Source organism: Agelaius phoeniceus, chromosome 12, assembly GCF_051311805.1.
Source record: "Agelaius phoeniceus isolate bAgePho1 chromosome 12, bAgePho1.hap1, whole genome shotgun sequence".
NCBI classification, from domain to species: domain Eukaryota; kingdom Metazoa; phylum Chordata; class Aves; order Passeriformes; family Icteridae; genus Agelaius; species Agelaius phoeniceus.
This window is the reverse complement of record NC_135276.1, coordinates 21233115-21250259: the sequence shown is the minus strand read 5'-3', so window position 1 is coordinate 21250259 and position 17145 is coordinate 21233115. Positions and strand designations below refer to the sequence as shown.

The window sequence follows — 17145 nt, the reverse complement described above, 5'->3', positions numbered from 1 at the left end:
AGGGCAGAACCTGGGCTGTCATGGAAGTATCCTTGTGCCCAGGGTGACACAGAGGAAAGAGAGCAGAGCCACAGCTTCTCCCACTCCTGCTGGCACCAAAGAATCAAGTCACTCTGCACAATGTTGCCACTGCCAGATGCTTTTATTAATAGCAGAGTCAGGATTTCCCCCACAGACAGCACAAACCAGGACCCGCCTGGGACAAGCCTGACCCTGCCAAGCCTGGGCAGCCCTGGGCCCCATCTCTCCTCTCTCTGGGGCCCTGCATGCCCAGCTGCAGACTGGAGCCTGCCCTGTCCTGCAGGGGCAGATGGATGGAGGAGCCGTCCCCATGGCGCTGGGACTGTTGGGCTGAGAGAATCCCCCTCAGCCAGGACACATCAGGCCCATTCCAGGGCACAGCTCAGGGCTTGCTGCGCTTGGCCTGGCTCTCCCCGGCCGTGCTGGCTGCCCGCTTGTTCCGGTGGTGTGGGAAGGTGGGCATCAGCTCCGGCTCACAGGCTGTGGGGCACAGACAGGGGTCAGCAGGGCCCAAAGCCTCCCAGCCCTGCCCTGCCCTGCCCCAGCACGGGGAGTACTTACGCAAGGGCTTCTCCTTGAAGTAGGAACTCTCCAGGCAGTCCTTGGCCGTGGCCCTGTGGGGACAAGGACAAGTGGCAGGGACCACCCCAGGCTGGGGGACAGCATGGGGCAGGTCCCTCCCCTGCCCACCCCAGATCCTGCCTGGCTCTTACCTTTTCTTGGGGTCATACATGAAGAGGAAGTTGAGCAGTCGCAGCCCAGCCTCCGAGAGCCAGGGAAACCTGTGCTTGAGGTTGTTGTAGGGCTGCTTGCGCAGGGTGTACTGCGTGGCCAGGGGCAGCTTGGAGAACCCCTGGGGGAAACTGAGTGTGAGGAGGAGCCAGGGGAGCATCAGGGAGAAGGGACAGGGGAAAACGGGCAGGGAGCTCTCACGGGCCAGATGTTCTCGTTGGGTGTCCCCAGGAGCTGCACGATGAGGTCGATTTGGTGGATCTCAGAGGTGCCTGGCAGCAGTGGTTTGTGTGCCAGCAGCTCGGCCAGGATGCAGCCAGCAGCCCTGCAGAGCACAGGAGCCTCTCCAGTGACCCCCCTGCAGCGTGCAGCCCCCCAGGCAGCCTCAGCCCCTCCCTTACCACATGTCGATGCTGGTGGTCTGGGTGGTCATGCCCAGCAGCAGCTCTGGTGCGCGGTACCTGTGCAGAGGACACTTGGTGTCAGAGCTGGCACCAGCCCATCCCGCTGGGGGACCCACCCTGGCACTGCCACTCACCACAGGGTCACCACTTTGGGGGTCATGGGCTTAGGGGGCATCCCGTAGGTGCGTGCCAGGCCGAAATCAGCTGCAAGAGAGAGAGAGAGAGACAGGAGGAAGCCCAACTCTGAGCTGTGCTCATGGCACAGAGCAGCCAGGGCGCAATGCAGGTGCCAGGACTCACCTATCTTCACACAGCCCTTGTCGGTCATCAGCAGGTTGGAGACCTTCAGGTCCCTGTGGGAAACAGCAGCTGGAGCTGAGAGACCACACAGAAAATCCAATCCCATTGTTCCATGGCCTCCCTGTCCTGCCGGTGTTCCCAGGACATGGGAGGTGTCCCCAGACCCCCCCTTTGTCCCCCCCAGCCCCATCCTGCCACTCCCACCTGTGGATGATGTAGTTCTCATGGAGGTACTGCAGGCCCTTGAGCACCTGCAGGATGATGCACTTCACCTGGGGAGAGAAGACAGGAGCTGTCACCTCTATGGGAGCAGCACTGACTGGACACAGCCCAAACCCACTGGGGTGTCCTGCAGTCCCTCCATCCCTGTGTCCTTCCAGGGGGTTCTGGGTGGGCATTTTCTCCCAGCTCTGTTTCCCTGACATTTTGTTCCAGCTCCAAACCCAGCCTGCAAAGTCCCTGAAGGCTTCCCTGAGAGTCAGCAAAGCCCAGCTCCATCAGAATCCCTGGAATCCCCCAGCTCAGGGTCTAGGCTGCCCTTCACAGTGCCCACATGGAATAGCAGCACCCTCTCATGGGTGCTGGACCCAAATCCTGCCCCAGCCTGTACCTGAGCCTCTGAGAAGGGCGTTTGCATGTTCTCCAGGAGACTGGCCAGGTCCTGCTCGCAGTATCCCATCACCAGGAAAATGCTGTTGGACACAAGGCAAGGTCAGAGCCTCCCCCAGCACAGCTTTGGCTGCTGAGGCAGCTCAGGCCTCCAGGGAAGGTTTGGGAGGCACAGGGAGGACAGACAGGGGACTCTCACCTCTCCAGGTGGTTTCCCACAACCACGTCCTTCAGCTCCACAATGTTGGGGTGCTGGAGCTGCAGGAGCAGGGTGATCTCCCGCAGGCTGCTGATGGGCATTCCTGGGAAGGGAGGGAGGAACACAGTGCTGCAGAACAGCTTGGAGGCAGAGCCAGGACAGAGCCACCCCTGTCCCCCCCCGCTCCTCCATTACCATCCTTCTCGTTGTCCATCCGCACCTTCTTCAGTGCCACTGTCTCGTTGGTCAGCGTGTCCCGGGCACGGTCTGGGGACAGCACAGGCCACCTTGGCACCAGGACACACACCTGGCTTTGTCCCGACCCCACCTCGGCCCCCCCACTCAGCCACAGGGGGGAACTGTGGGGGCTACAGGCACCTCCTGACCCGAACCGTGCTGGGATTCCACACGGGGAATGGCTCCCACTGGGGAGGGCAGGGATGGACGGGATATCCATAAGGAATCTTCCTTGTGAGGGTGAGCAGGCCATGGCACAGGGTGCCCAGAGAAGCTCGGCCGCCCCTGGATCCCTGGCCGTGCCCAAGGCCAGGCTGGACAGAGCAGCGTGATCTCGTGGAGGGCATCCAGTGGAAATGCCATCCCTACCCAGGGCAGGGAGTGGAAATTAACCCCGAGAGCCCTTCCCGGTCCCGCACGGCCTCCCCCGCCAGGAAGCACAGCCCGCACTCACACACGATGCCGTACGTGCCCTCTCCGATCCGGTTCAGCTTCTCAAACTCCTTCACGCTGCGGCATCGTCCCAGCTGAAACCAAAGAGCCGCGTTCAGCCCCGAGGGCTCCTCACGGAAGGCTCCTCACGGAAGGCTCCTCACGGAAGGCTCCTCACCGGAGCCCCCCGCCGGCCCGCAGCCCTCCCACCCTCCGGGACCCGCCGCACTCACCCGATCGGCCGCCGGGACCTCGAAGAAGCCGTCTCCGCGCAACCGCCGCAGCCGCAGGGGCTCCAGCTCAGGTTCGGCCGGTCCCGGTGCCGGTTCTGATACCGGTTCTGATGCCGCCTCAGCCGCTGCCATGTCCGCGCACGCGCGCAATTATGCTGCCACAGGCCCCGCCCACCCTGAAGCCCCGCCCACACGCATTAAGCTTCTGGAAACCGTTGTTAGAGAGGGACCAATAGCGACCCTGGCCTGTGATAGCCCCGCCTCATTTAGCCCCGCCTCCTCACAGTCCCGCCCACCGCCCCGCCCCGTGTTGGATTTTTGGCTCCGCCCCTTCATGTCCGACTCCCCCGTGCTTTCCCGCTGCCCACGTAACCTGGTCCCCGCATCCCCGCTCTCGCGAGACTCAGCGTGCGCACCCCGGAAGCGGCGGCGGCGTCACCCGGAAGCGGCGGCGGAACCCGGAAGCGGCGGCGGCAGGATGGACGGTACCGGGGGGTTGGGCGGTACCGGCGCCTCCCGGCGGGGCTGGGGCAGCTCCTTAGGGGTGGGGCTGGGGGTGAGGGTCGGAGCCGGGACTGGCGGCCGGGAAGCGTGGGCGGGGTCGCCGGTCATCCGACGCCGGTACCGGTCCCGTCGCTGAGTCTTTGCTCTCCTTCCTTTCCAGACACGCTCTTCCAGCTGAAGGTGAGAGCAGTGGAGGCCCTTCCGCCTCCTTTCCGTCCCGTAACGCAGGTCCCGGGGGAGTCCCGGGCCCTGTTCCGCCCGCTGGCCCGGCCTCACCGGGGCTCGTCCTGAGGCGGGACCGTGACCGGAGCAGGCCCCGGCCTGAGGGGGCGGCCGGAGGTGCAGCGGGCAGGGGGTCGGGCAGCCGTGGCCAGTGAGAGGTGGCAGGGGTGGGACAGGTGGGCACTGGCACGGTGGCACAAAGGGGAGCAGCTTCCCAGTGCCAGAGGATGGGGTGGGATGGGATATGGGGAAGGGATTCCTGGCTCTGAGGGTGGCACTGCCCAAGGCCAGGCTGGACAGGGTTTGGGTCACCCTGGGGCAGTAGCAGTGTCCCTGCCATGGCAGGGTGGGGCTGGATGGGCTCTGAGTCCCCCCCAGCCCAGAGCAGTCCCTGACTGTCCCTGCTCTGCCCCACAGTTCACGGCCAAGCAGCTAGAGAAGCTCTCCAAGAAAGCTGAGAAGGACTCCAAGGCTGAGCAAGCCAAAGTCAAAAAGGTGTGTGGGGCCCATCCTGCCACTGCCATCCCCCCCTGCCCCCGTGTGGGGCCCATCCTGCCACTGCCATCCCCTCCTGCCCCCGTGTGGGGCCCATCCTGCCACTGCCATCCCCCCCTGCCCCCGTGTGGGGCTCATCCTGCCCCGCTCAGCTCCATGGGGCAGCTGCCATCCCCTCCTGCCCCGCTGTGGGAGCAGGGCAGGGCAGACCCTGCTGGGGAGGGGAACATGGCTCACACAGCCCCACCAGGGGGGTCTGGCTGGCTCTGGGGTCACAGCAGGGCCGTGTCCTGCAGGGAGCCCACCCAGGGCTGTGTCCCACAGGCTCTCTGAGCATGGTAGTCCAGGGAGGCTCTCTGAGCATGGCAGCCTAGGGAGGGCTCTCTGAGGGGGCTCTCTGTGCGTGGCAGTCCCAGGGCTCTCTCTGAGCAGGCTCTCTGTGCGTGGCAGTCCCAGGGCTCTCTCTGAGCAGGCTCTCTGTGCGTGGCAGGCCCTGCAGCAGAAGAACGTGGAGTGTGCCCGTGTCTATGCCGAGAATGCCATCCGCAAGAGGAACGAGGGCCTCAACTGGCTGCGCATGGCCTCGCGCGTGGACGCCGTGGCCTCCAAGGTGCAGACTGCAGTCACCATGAAAGGGGTAAGCTCCAGCCCTTGGGGGGTGTTCACAGGGCTCTCAGGAACAGGGGAGAGACAAGGATCTGACTCTGTTGGAATGAAATACCAGTATAGCTGGATGGATCAAATTACCCCAGCAGGGCTCCTGGTGGTCTCAGACCCCTCAGACAGGTTCATCCTACCTGGGATGGTGTCAGGACAATGCTTGGGTTTGTCGGCAGCCCTCAGAGCATCCCTGAGGGAATCTCCTCTTGCAGGTGACGAAAAACATGGCCCAGGTGACCAAGGCTCTGGACAAGGCCCTGAGCTCCATGGACCTGCAGAAGGTGTCGGCAGTGATGGATAAATTCGAGCAGCAAGTGCAGAATTTGGACGTTCACACGTCGGTGAGTGCTGGGCAGGCAGGAGACAGAGGGTGGGGTCCTTGCTGGGTCTGTGTGCGGCCAGGGGGACAGGGCTGTGTCTGTCCCAGGTCATGGAGGACTCCATGAGCTCGGCCACCACGCTGAGCACGCCGCAGGAGCAGGTGGACAGCCTGATTGTGCAGATTGCTGAGGAGAACGGGCTGGAGATCATGGACCAGCTGAGCCAGCTGCCCGAGGGGGCCTCGGCCCTGGGGGAGAGCTCTGTGCGCTCCCAGGAGGACCAGCTGTCCCGGAGGTTGGTGCTCTCCCTGCTCCTGGGCTTCCCAGGCTCCCTGCCTGGCCCCAAGGGGAGGAGCTGGCCCTTCCTGGGGGCTCAGAGGGGCTCCCTGGCCCTTCCTGGGGCTCAGAGGGGCTCTCTGGCCCTTCCTGGGGCTCAGAGGAGCTCCCTGGCCTCGCTGCCTGCAGCCCTGACCCGGCTCCCTGTGCTGCTCTCCCTGCAGGCTGGCTGCCCTGAGGAACTGAGCTGTCCCTGGGGCTGTGGATGGCACTGCTGGAGCAGGACCCCCTCCTGCAGCCCCCCCTGCCTCGGGGCTGTTCCTGGGGGGTGACAGCCCTTCCCTGAGCCTGCGGCCATCCTGGTGGGAATGCTGTGCTGGATTCTGGGGGGCTTCGTTTGGGGGTGCTGCTGCTGGCAGAGCCCCACATCCTGTCTGTGGGGAACACTAAGGGGATTTATCTCCCTGGTCTCGGGATGCTGCTCCCCAACCCCTCCTGTCGTTCCCTGTCCCTGCCCAGAGCTGAGCTGTGGGCTGAGTTCCTCAGGGGCTGGCTGGGAGGAGCAGGAGAACCTGCAGGGGTCCCCAAATCCCGGCTGGGCGGGTCGGTGCCTTGCAGGAAGGGGCGGTGCCAGCGGGGTGTCCCCTCCCTCGCTGTCGCCGTCCCGGTGCCCTGTGCTGCTCCGCGTCCTCCCAGCCACACCCCCAGCCCCGTACCACGAAGTGCCCTTTGGAACACCCTCCCTGCCCAGCCCTGTGCGTGTCAATCCACACATTCCCCAGGCACTGCCAGCTGGAAATGGTTATCCCGGCCCTGACTGCCAGTGTGGACCAGTGAGGAGCCATGGCCAGCACTGGGAGCAGATTGCAGCGGCTGTGGTGGCTGCAGACACGTCCCCAAATGTCCCCCTGCTGGGTGGGTGTGACAGGGAGTGCAGAACCATCCCGGAGCAGCTCTGCCTCCATCCCTGTGCCTCGTCCCTGGGTATCCCCTGTCCCCTTGCTGCTGGCACCGGGCAGGGGCTGCTCTCCGTGTCCCCTCCCGCTGCTCGTCCCTGTCCCTTGTCACCTTCCCGTGTTGTTGGAGCTGTTTGTGCCCCTCCCACGGCACTGCTGGATTGCTGGAAGCTCTCCAGGAAGGAAGTCCCGTTTCCTTTGGGTCTCCAGGAGGAACTGTCACCTCTGGGGGATGTCATGGGGGCCACCTGCCTGGCACAAACACTTCCTGCTGTGCTGATTGTTTTTCCTGAGTTCAGTGGCCTTGGAGCGTGTGGCTGGTGACACAGAGCCTTCCTCTCCACCGAGGAGGAGGAGGAGGCAGCTTTGGGCTACAGCAGAGCACTGGATCTTGTCCCACCTCTCGAGGGGCTGGGTGGGAAGCTGGGGGACCCCAGAGATTTGTGCCTGGCTCCCTGCACGGTGTCCCTGCAGCCCTGGGGCTCCAGACCTGCCCCCTGTCCCTTCCCCAGGCTCTCTCTGCGGTTTCATTGGTGGTTTTTTTTTAAGCTTGTCTTATTTGCCTTCTTTTTGCCCAAACCGTGTCCATGCCCTTCTGTGGGTTTAAATAAACAATCTCTGAACACCCCAGTGTGTGTTGGGGGTGTGCATGCACACGGGGTCTGTGATCCCCCTTGTCTGATTGTGTCCCCTGCCCTGAGGCAGGACCTGGTGCCAGGGGCTGCCCTGGAGCTGAGGAGGAGGAGGGAGGGAGGGACTGCTCTTGTTCCCAGAGCCTCTGCCCGTGCAGGAGCTCGGAGCAGCTGCAGCCCAGCTCCCTTCCCCATTCAGGCTGGGCCAGCCCAGCTCCCTGCACCGTTCCCCGGCCCTCGTGGGGACAAGCTGGGCCCCCCGAGGGGAGACCCCGGGCTTGTCACCGCACCGAGGTGGCACCACACCCATCCTGCCATCAGCACCTGCCCACAGCAGCCTCGAAGGCAGGGACGGGGCTGAGCGTGCAGCCTTCCCTTCCCTTCCTTGTACCCTTCCCTGCTCCCGTCCCTTCCCCACCCCTTTCCATCCCCATCCCCGCTCCCTGCCCCGTGCCCGGCTGGCAGGCGCGCTCTGTGCCTCAGCCAAATCCCGAATGGCACAGGAAGATGGCTCCCCTTCTCCTGCCTGTTCTCCCGCCTCCGCTCCCAAGACAGGCTGTTCCTGAATGCCAGAGGAAATTGCTAAGGAGATAATTAAGTAGCCAATTAATTAGCTAATGATTAATGGAAGCATCCTGCGGAGGCAGCTCCGCAGCCGCCCTGGCCAGGTGCTGCCGGGATGTGTCACTCCCGGTGCCGTTACAGCTTCCCGGTGTGCGGGGCGGGCAACGCCGGGACCCCGCGGCTCTGCCCGGCCGGTGACACGCCGGGATGGCCGGTGACATGCGGGGATGGCCGGTGACACACCGGGGGACCGGTGACACACCGGGATGGCCGGTGACACACCGGGATGGCCGGTGACACGCCGGGGTGACCCAGCATCCCCAGCCAGGACCCGGCTGTGCCGCAGAGCCGCACACGGACGCTCGCTCGCTGCTGCCGGCGCTGCTCGAGCCACGGTTTTATTTTGCCGGCAGGTCCGGCAGAAAGGAGCGCAGGATCGTGCCCTGCCCGGCGGGCCCGGGCACGGTGCCAGGGCCGCGGTGGCAGCCGGGCGCTAGGAGAGCGCGGCCAGGAGCAGGGCCAGTGCCAGCGGCGCTGCCAGGGCTGCGGGCGGGGCCCGGGCGGTGCCCGCGCCGCTGGAGTACCCGTAGCTGGTTCTGCACGACCCCTCCAGCTCCTCGAAGGCGATGGGGGTCTCGTGGGCAGCCGTGCCCTGCAGGCTCCTCTTCACCTGCCGTGGGGACAGGGGGGGCTCCCGCTGAGAGGGGCACGGAGCCCCTGCCACCCCGCCCTTCCCTGTGCCACCCCACACCATCCCATGCACATCCCATGTGTCCCTGTATCCCCATAAATTCCTGAGTGCCACATGTCCTGATGTTCCACCTGTGGCTGCAGCCCCAAGTGTCCCTGTGCCACGTGTCCCTGTGTCCCATACATCCCCATTCCCGATGCTCCCGGTGCCACTCGTGTCCCCACAGGTCCCTTGTCCTGTCCCTCCCTGTGCCCCTGTGCTTCCCATGCCCTGCTCACCTCCTCCACTCTGCTGAAGACCCGGAGCAGGTTCTCAGCCAGGGCTCCCCTCACCTCCTCCTCCGTCCAGTTCCTCGCCAGCAGCTCGGCCACCAGCATGGGATACTTGGAGACGTCCTCCAGGCCAGTGGGGACCCTGTGCCACCCTACAGCTCACAGCTGGGCCACCCCCAGCACCCCCAGATACCCACACAGGGTGCAGGGGCAGGTGCCCCCACCCCTCAGGAAGTGCCCATGGAGGGGTCACACTGTCCCATCCCATCCCATCCCACACAATCACCCCCTTTACCCCGTGACCCCGTCGTAGTCCCCCCCGAAGCCGACAGCCTGGGCACCAGCCACCTTCTTCACGTGGTCCATGTGGTCTGTGGGGGGACACGGGGGTGAGCAGGGCAGGGGGGGTCACTGCCACTCCCAGCCACCTGGGCACCCCCTCACCTGCCACGTCGGACAGCTTGGCCTTGTCACTGCAGGTCACGTAGGCATTGTAGAAGTTGACCATCACCAAGCTGCCCGTGGAGGCCTGGGGGGAAACAGCCCTGAGCCCCCAGAGCCCCCCAGAGCCCCCCAGTGTCCCTGGCTGTGCCCCCAGAGCCCCCAGTGTCCCTGGCTGTGCCCCACGCTCACCACCAGCTGCAGCACGTCGTCGGGCACGTTGCGGCGGTGCTGGCAGATGCTGTAGGCAGAGGAGTGGCTGAAGATGACAGGGGCCTTGGAGATGTTCAGCACCATCTTCATCGTGTCCACTGAGACGTGGGCCAGGTCCACGATCATGCCCAGGCGGTTCATCTCCTCCACCACCATCTGCAGGGACAGGGGACAGGGCTGGGGGGCTGACAGGGCATGGGAGGGGTCCCCCCTGGGCATGTCTGGAGCTGCTTGGGTGGCTTTTGGCTGGGGGGACAGAGGGATGGATGGATTGGTGGATGGATGGATGGATGGATGGATGGATGGATGGATGGATGGATGATGATGGATGGACGGACGGACGGACGGACGGATGGATGGATGGATGGATGGATGGATGGATGGATGGATGGATGATGGATGGAACACTGCACCCAACATGGGGCCAGTGGGTGCCAGTACCACATTCCTCCAATGCCACTGCTCCTGGACACCACTGATGCTATTCCTCACCTTCCCAAAGGGTGAGAGGCCGTGGTGCACAGGTTTTTCATCGTTGGTGTCCACCAGCCAGTTGTCAGCCCTGCAGAGCAGGGAGAGCATCAGAGTGGCCACACCTCTGACCACACCCCCCCATGCCAGTGCTGCCACCCTCTGTGCCCCCGGGGGGCCCTACCAGGGGGTGTTGCAGCTGTGGGTGAGGGTCATGTAGCGGGCACCCAGGCGGTACAGGGTGCGCAGGACGCCCAGGCTGCTGTCGATGGAGTGGCCACCCTCTACCCCGATCAGGCTGGCCACCTTCCCACTCTGGAACGCCTTCCGGATGCCTGTGGGAGGGCGGGGACATCAGCGGGGGCGGGCAGGCCCCTCTGCACCCTCGTGGTGCCCGTCCCCGCTGTGCCCGTCCCCATGGTCACCCATCCCCGCTGTGCCCGTCCCCTCTGTGCCTGTCCCCGCGGTGCCCGTCCCCGTGCCCGCTCACCGCTGCTGTCGGTGACACAGACGAAGGTCTCTGGGTACAGGTCACACATGCGCTGCACCACGTCCATCTGCTCCAGCGTGCGCCTCACCGCGTCCTTGTTCTGCGTCTCACAGGGCACGAACACCGACCAGAACTGCCCGGGCACCCCATCAACACAGGCACCCCATCAGCACGGGCACCCCATCAACATGGGCACCCCGTCAGCACAGACACCCCATCAGCACGGGCACCCCATCAGCACGGGCACCCCATCAACATGGGCACCCCATCAGCATGGGCACCCCATCAACATGGGCACCCCATCAGCACAGACACCCCATCAGCACGGGCACCCCATCAACACAGGCACCCCAGCAGTGCGGGCACTGCCCACCCCACTGCCCAACCCCACGTCTCTGCCAGTCCTGGTGCTGCCCCAGGACCCCCAGTGCTCACCCTGGTGCCCTCCCTGGTGCCCCTGCCCTCCCCAGTGCCCGTCCCAGTGCTCCCACCTGCCCGCCCACGTGTCCCTGGCGCAGTTTGGGGATGTTGGTGTGGGTGTCGTTCAGCAGGGTCAGGTTGGCTGCTGGCAGCCTCAGCTGGTTGTTGAACTTCTTAAGGAGCTGCCAGGGCAGGTCGTTGTGCCTGGGCAGGGACAGGGTGGGCACTGAGGAGTGGCCTGGCCCTCTGCCCACTCACCCTCAGGCTGCCCACCCTGCTGGATGGCCACACACACAGTCCCCTCATCTGGCTGTCATTCCATTCGTCCATCCATCATCCATCCATCATCCATCCATCCATCATCCTCCATCCATCCCCCATCCATCCATCCATCATCCATCCATCCATCATCCATCCATCATCCATCCATCCATCATCCTCCATCCATCCATCCCCCATCCATCCATCCATCCATCCATCCATCCATCCATCATCCATCCATCCATCCATCCATCCATCCATCCATCCATCCATCATCCATCCATCCCCCATCCATCCATCATCCATCCATCCATCCATCCATCCATCCATCCATCCATCCATCCATCCATCCATCCATCCATCATCCATCCATCCCCCATCCATCCATCATCCATCCATCCATCCATCCATCCATCCATCCATCCATCCATCCATCCATCCATCCATCATCCATCCATCCATCCATCCCCCATCCATCCATCCATCCATCCATCCATCCATCATCCATCCATCCATCCATCATCCATCCATCCATCATCCATCCATCCATCATCCATCCATCATCCATCCATCCATCCATCATCCATCCATCCATCATCCATCCATCCATCCATCATCCATCCATCCATCCATCCATCCATCCATCCATCCATCCATCATCCATCCATCCATCCATCCATCATCCATCCATCCATCCATCCATCCATCCATCCATCCATCCATCCATCATCCATCCATCCATCCATCCATCCATCCATCATCCATCCATCCATCCCCCATCCATCCATCATCCATCCATCCATCCTCCATGCCCCCCAGTCCATCTGTCCCCCCACCTGTCCCCTCAGCCACAAGCCCCCCAAGCAGCTCCAGCCCAGAACTGCAGACAGGTCACTCCCAGGGGACAGTGCCATGTGGGACCCCCCAGAGGACCCTCCCATGCACCTTCCCAGCCCATCATCATCCTCACACCCAGGGGAGCCAACCCAACACCCCTTCGACAGGGATGTCACCGCAGGGACATCCTGGCACGCACATCCCACACCCAGCAGTGCCACTGGGGAAGTGCCAGGGTCTGGGCTGGTGCCACTTCCTGCTCCTGTCACGGTCCCACATCCCCGCTCCCCCTGCCCTGCTCCGTGTTCCACAAGGGAGTGCTGCAGAGGACCCGAGCCTCCTGAGGCTCCCGAGAAGGGACCAGGGACATCACTCAGCACTGAGCAGGAACTTCCCCCAGGGCAGCCCAACCCCGCTTCCCGTACCCTGCCCGCTCCCGCCGGGCTGCGGCGCCGGGGATCCCCTCGGAGCATTGACGGATTGACGGTGCCACGCCATCCCCGGGAAATCTGTCCCTGTCCCCACACAGCCCTGGGGTGCCGCGCACGGGGATCCCCTGGGAGAGTTGCTCCCTGTTCCCGCACAGCCCCGGGGTGCCCGGCCCCGGAATGCCCCCGCGGGCTGTCCCGGCAGGGTTTCCCAGCTGGGGTTTTCCCACACCGAGGGAGCAGCCGCGCACGCTGCGGGGCCAGGTGACCTTTGCTCACCCATCGATGACCGGCGTGGTGCTCATGATGCGCTCGGCCTCCTCCAGGTGCTGCTGTCCGGTGCTGGGCAGTGCCAGCGCCAGCACCAGCACCCACAGGCTCCCGCCGGGCATCTTCTCCTGCTGGCTGCTGCTGGGGACAAGGGGGGACCTGCCACCCCGGTGAGACCACACGCACTGGGATGGCTGCTCCGCGCTCCTCCGTCCCCTCCCGCTGTCAATGAATAACCAGGAGGGCAGCGTTTCCCCTCCCTGGCTGCCCTGTGCCCGCTTGGCAGTGCCAGGGCTCCCTCCCGGCCTCCCCCAGCCCAGCCCCGGTGGCCGGGCCGTGCCTCGGCCTCTCCTCCGAGCCGCGGGACGCTCCCAGTCCGTCTAATGAAGCCCAGATCCTTTTCGGTTGGGAAAGTGCCAGTCCCATCCACGCCTCAGCCTCCCCGGCAGTGGCATCCCCCGGCACCCCCAGTTCGGCGCTGGCACCCCCGGCATCCCCGGCTTCCCCGGCACCCCCAGCCCCGCTCACCCCGGCCCCGGGACACTCGGGCAGTCCCTGCCTGCGATGGCTGTGAATGAACTTTTCCGGCTTGCGTGCGGTGACGGGGCTGGGATGGGCTCCAGCCCCCCCAGAGCCACCCCCGCCGTGGCGCCGGAGCAGCCGCATGCCCGGGGGCAAGCAGCAGGGTGGCACGGCCGAGTGTGGGGCTGCTGCTGCTCCTCCGTGTGCGCTTGGGTCCCCCGCGCTCCGGTCCCGCTGCAGCGTCCCGAGGGGAAACTGAGGCACCGCCGTGCTGCGCATCCCTGCTGGCTCCAGCTGCGCCGTCCTTCCCAGCAAGGCCTTGGTGGCGCTTCTGGGAATGGCACGGAGCCACGTGGAGATGGCCGGTCCAGCTGGACACCTCATGCTGGGGTGTGCCGGGATGGGAACCCCCTCCTGCGGTGCCAGCCACGGGGAGCCCGGGCTGGGGCCGGTGTGGGGCTGGCATCCCTCGGGCTTCCCGGGCCCTGCCCGGGGTGACGCGGCCCCCTCGTTTCTCCCGGCTGGGTCTGGGACGGGAGCACTCCCATCCCACTCATCCCATCCCACCCATCCCGGGTGTGTGCAGCCCCTGCCAGCCGCGCTCTCCCGGCGATGGCCCCAGCGCGGATTCCCGACTCCCTGGCAGGAATGTGCCGGGAGGTTCCGGCCCCCCGCCCGCCGGGGCCGCTTCCTCTTTCTGCGCTATTTAAGCGGCTCCCGGCGCGTCCCGCCCGGCCGGGCCATGGAGCGCATGGAGGTGACCGAGACCTTTGCGGGCATCGCCCTGCCCGGCCACCTCCACACCCAGGAGTCCCTCGGCTTCGCCGCCGCCTTCACCTTCCGCCCCAGCGACGTGCTGATCGCCACCTACCCCAAATCGGGTGAGGGCATGGGGGGACACGGGGACACCGAGGGGACGCGGCGGGACGGGGCTGGGGCGGGAGCTCTCCCGGAGCTGCCGGGGGCCTGGGAGGCACCCGGAGCTGTCCCCGCGGCCACCCTTTGGCACAGCACGGGGACCCCCGGCCAGGAGGGTCCTGCCCGAGCCCCTGTCCTGCTGCCCCACTGTCCCCGGCCCCAGACTGGTGTCCCTGGGGGCTCAGGGAGGGGGCACACGGCGCTGCCAGCCCAGCTGCTGGTACAGGAGGGGTCGGGATGGGACGGGACAGGCTGAGCCGTGCCTTGCTGTGCCAGTCCGTGCTACCCGTGCCAGTGCAGTGCCATGCCGTGCCATGCCATGCCATGGTGCCGTGGCCCTGCCCTGACGGCCGCCTCTGCAGGCACCACCTGGATGCAGGAGATCCTGACGCTGCTCTTCAGCTTCGGCGACGCCCGCCCGGCCAAGACCATTCCCAACTGGGAGAGGGCGCCGTGGCTGGAGCAGATCTACTGCCGGGAGGCTCTGCGGGACACCGGGAGCCCGCGGCTCCTCACCACGCACCTGCCCGCCCCCGTGCTGGCCCCCGCCCTGCAGCGCAGCAAGGCCAAGGTCGGAGGGGTCCCCAGGGACATCCCACACCCTCGGGGCTTCCCAAAACCGGGGAAACGCTGGGGGATTTCTGAGCGGGGGAATCCCCCCGGCTGCGGGGGTAACTCTGTGTCCCTCCAGGTGATCTACGTGGCCAGGAACCCCAAAGACGTCGCTGTCTCCTTCTACCACTTCCACCACCTGGCCAAGTTCCTGCCCGATCCCAGCTCCTTCGATGCCTTCCTGACGCAGTTCCTCGAGGGCACAGGTAGGGACGGGGGAGTCTGGGGGGGGACTGAGCCTCAGGGCGCCCCATCACCCCCCGCCTCCCCGCAGTGCACTACGGCTCCTGGTTTGAGCACGTCAAGGGCTGGCTGGGCCAGCGGCACCTCCTGGACATCCTGTTCGTCACCTACGAGGAGCTGCACCAGGTGAGCCCCGCCGTGTCCCCGTCCCCGTCCCTGTCCCCGGCGCCCGGTGCTGACCGAGCTCCCGCCGCAGGACCTGCGGGGCACGGCGCAGCGCCTCAGCAGCTTCCTGGGGTGCCCGCTGGCACCGGGCACGCTGGCAGCCCTGGAGCAGCACTGCAGCTTCTCGGCCATGCGGGACAACGCCATGGCCAACTACTCCCTGATCCCCTCCGAGATCATGGACCACAGCCAGGGCCGCTTCATGCGCAAGGGTGAGCGGGGCTGGGGGTGTGGGGCACGGCGGGGACACCGCGGGGACAGGGACCCTGAGTGCCTGTCCCCTGTGTCCCTCAGGGGTGGTGGGGGATTGGCGCAGCCACTTCTCCCCCGAGCAAAACGCGCTCTTCAACCGGCGCTACCAGGAGGAGATGGGGGACACGGAGCTGCCCGCGCAGTGGCCCATGGCCTGAAGGAGCCGGGCTTTGGGGGGACGCCGAGCCCTCACCTGCTGACAACCACAAGGGGACCCTGCAGGGGCCCTCCAAACACCCCCTGTGTCACCCCCCCGGGGCTGGGGCGTCTGGGGGGGCAGGCACCGTCCCTCCTCCTCCCTGGGCCCGAGGAGCTTTTCCGGCCGTGCATTGTGGCCATCCCCCTGGCCTCGCTCCCCCCGACCCGGGGCTGTGGCCGTGACCCCTCTTTCCGCCCATCCCGCCCTGCGGAAATAAATATTTATTGCTGTTCCCTGGAAGGCAGCGATTCCCACGGGTGCGAGGAGGGAAGAGCTGCTGTTATCAGGAACAGCTGCTGTTATCAGGAGCACATCGGGGTGGGGACGCATCACCGGGGACCTCATTAACGGCGGGGGGCAATGACCGGGGGGGCGGCACGGGCCGGGCGGGGTCACAGCGTGGCGACAGGGCTCGCCAGCACAGCTCGTGGCACGGAGCTGGCTCCTCCAGCAGGAGCCAGGGCCCTCCACCCCCGAGTCTCCCTCCCAGCCGATCCCCTTCCAGCGCCCCCTGCCCCGGCTGGGTGCTCCCCCTGCCCATCTCCCCTGCTGGGGTGTTCGCACCGAGGGGCTCCTTCCACCCCCTGCACCCTGGGGTGTCCCGGGCAGGCAGCAGCCCGAGCCCCCAGCCCCTCTCTGGTCCCTATCCAAGGAATTGCTCCGTGGAGCCCCCCCGGCAGCAGAGGCTCAGTCAGTAATTAACTGGCTTCCTTACCAGGAAGGGTGGGGGCTTGGCCTGGCACCACCAGGACCCCTGGCTAGGCCTGGCTAACAGGGGGGACCTGGTGAGACCCTCCTTGGGCACTGTGGCACCAGGGTCCTGCCACTCCTGCCCCCTGTGCCAGCCTTGTCAACCCTGCCCCCTGTGCCAGCCTTGTCAACCCTGCCCCCTGTGCCAGCCCCTCCTGCTGGCGGGGACAGCCCAGCGAGGCGTCTCTGGACACTGCCAGCCCCGTGGGTCCCTCTGCACCCACCCTCTGTCCCCAAGGGCTGGGGTGCCAGGGCGGCTCCTGCCCGCACAGGACCGGCCCCTGCTGCATCCTCCGGCAGGTTTGGGTTTCCACGGCAACAGCCGGGATCCCGCCCTAAAGGGATGAATCAGGAGCTATAAATAGGGGCTGGATGGGGGTGCAGGTACCGCGCCCCTGCCCTGCCTTGTGCTGCCAGCAGTGCCCAAGGGCCAGCAGAGCTGTCCCAGAGAGTGGCACCCACCTGGGGCCAGCCTGGCACCTGCACCCAGGGACGTGGCAGCACCCTGGAGCCCGGCTCAGTGGCACCTCAGGTGGCCCCTACCCCATGAGGCTGTGCCAGGCTCGAGTTTCAGTCCCTGTGGTGGCCTTGGGCACACCCTGCCCCTGGGGATGTCACCTTGCCAGGAGCATCTGCTGGCACCGTGCTGGCAGCATCAGCACACAGCACATGGCAGGAGGGTGGCACAGTGCCCGGCACGTGGCACGTGGCACAGCATGATGCATGGCACATGGAACATGGCACAAGGAACATGGCACACAGCACGTGGCACATGGCACAGGGCACACAGAACATGGCACAAAGAGCATGGCACCTGGCACGCGGCACAGGGCACACAGAATACATCACATGACAAATGGCACATGACAAATAGCACATGGGACATGACAGAGC

The 17145-nt window shown here is 65.6% G+C and overlaps 4 protein-coding genes across 4 annotated transcripts; 2 read left to right on the top strand and 2 right to left on the bottom strand.

The window, feature by feature from the left end:
- Positions 1–123: 123 nt before the first annotated feature.
- On the bottom strand, positions 124–3306 carry CDK10 (cyclin dependent kinase 10). The gene is made up of 13 exons (XM_054640543.2): positions 3168–3306; positions 2957–3029; positions 2461–2532; positions 2266–2368; positions 2068–2149; positions 1662–1729; positions 1458–1510; positions 1292–1361; positions 1155–1214; positions 955–1078; positions 735–874; positions 583–635; positions 124–501 (listed from the first exon to the last, which is right to left on the bottom strand). The coding sequence occupies exons 1-13, from the start codon at positions 3297–3299 to the stop codon at positions 404–406; spliced, it is 1128 nt and encodes a 375-aa protein (XP_054496518.1). The 5' UTR covers positions 3300–3306; the 3' UTR covers positions 124–403.
- On the top strand, positions 3298–7230 carry CHMP1A (charged multivesicular body protein 1A). Its single transcript, XM_054640863.2, has 7 exons — positions 3298–3652; positions 3832–3851; positions 4311–4388; positions 4879–5025; positions 5261–5389; positions 5476–5663; positions 5869–7230. Exons 1-7 carry the CDS (start codon positions 3298–3300, stop codon positions 5888–5890), a joined length of 939 nt encoding a protein of 312 aa, XP_054496838.2. The 3' UTR covers positions 5891–7230.
- Positions 7231–8197: 967 nt separating this feature from the next.
- DPEP1 (dipeptidase 1) lies at positions 8198–12963 on the bottom strand. Its single transcript, XM_054640911.2, has 10 exons — positions 12600–12963; positions 10866–10998; positions 10375–10507; positions 10069–10219; positions 9906–9975; positions 9393–9569; positions 9204–9288; positions 9055–9130; positions 8766–8901; positions 8198–8466 (listed from the first exon to the last, which is right to left on the bottom strand). The coding sequence occupies exons 1-10, from the start codon at positions 12710–12712 to the stop codon at positions 8290–8292; spliced, it is 1251 nt and encodes a 416-aa protein (XP_054496886.1). The 5' UTR covers positions 12713–12963; the 3' UTR covers positions 8198–8289.
- An 870-nt stretch (positions 12964–13833) lies between these two features.
- Positions 13834–15728, top strand: LOC129125530 (sulfotransferase 2B1-like). Its single transcript, XM_054641006.2, has 6 exons — positions 13834–13993; positions 14393–14601; positions 14722–14848; positions 14917–15011; positions 15082–15262; positions 15345–15728. The coding sequence occupies exons 1-6, from the start codon at positions 13855–13857 to the stop codon at positions 15458–15460; spliced, it is 867 nt and encodes a 288-aa protein (XP_054496981.2). The 5' UTR covers positions 13834–13854; the 3' UTR covers positions 15461–15728.
- Positions 15729–17145: the final 1417 nt, after the last annotated feature.

Bases quoted from the DNA above. Each gene is read 5' to 3' on its own strand.
- CHMP1A (XM_054640863.2), top strand. From the start codon at position 3,298: ATGTCCGCGCACGCGCGCAATTATGCTGCCACAGGCCCCGCCCACCCT. The intron at 3,852-4,310 runs GTGAGAGCAGTG...TCTGCCCCACAG, and splicing joins ACACGCTCTTCCAGCTGAAG to TTCACGGCCAAGCAGCTAGA. The intron at 5,026-5,260 runs GTAAGCTCCAGC...CTCCTCTTGCAG, and splicing joins CTGCAGTCACCATGAAAGGG to GTGACGAAAAACATGGCCCA.
- CDK10 (XM_054640543.2), bottom strand. From the start codon at position 3,299: ATGGCAGCGGCTGAGGCGGCATCAGAACCGGTATCAGAACCGGCACCG. The intron at 2,533-2,956 runs GTGAGTGCGGGC...TGCTGTCCCCAG, and splicing joins GGGCACGTACGGCATCGTGT to ACCGTGCCCGGGACACGCTG. The intron at 875-954 runs GTGAGAGCTCCC...AGTTTCCCCCAG, and splicing joins CCAACGAGAACATCTGGCCC to GGGTTCTCCAAGCTGCCCCT.
- DPEP1 (XM_054640911.2), bottom strand. From the start codon at position 12,712: ATGCCCGGCGGGAGCCTGTGGGTGCTGGTGCTGGCGCTGGCACTGCCC. The intron at 10,220-10,374 runs GTGAGCGGGCAC...GCCCTCCCACAG, and splicing joins CTGTGTCACCGACAGCAGCG to GCATCCGGAAGGCGTTCCAG. The intron at 9,131-9,203 runs GTGAGGGGGTGC...GTCCCCCCACAG, and splicing joins CAAGCTGTCCGACGTGGCAG to ACCACATGGACCACGTGAAG.
- LOC129125530 (XM_054641006.2), top strand. From the start codon at position 13,855: ATGGAGCGCATGGAGGTGACCGAGACCTTTGCGGGCATCGCCCTGCCC. The intron at 13,994-14,392 runs GTGAGGGCATGG...CCGCCTCTGCAG, and splicing joins CGCCACCTACCCCAAATCGG to GCACCACCTGGATGCAGGAG. The intron at 14,849-14,916 runs GTAGGGACGGGG...GCCTCCCCGCAG, and splicing joins GCAGTTCCTCGAGGGCACAG to TGCACTACGGCTCCTGGTTT.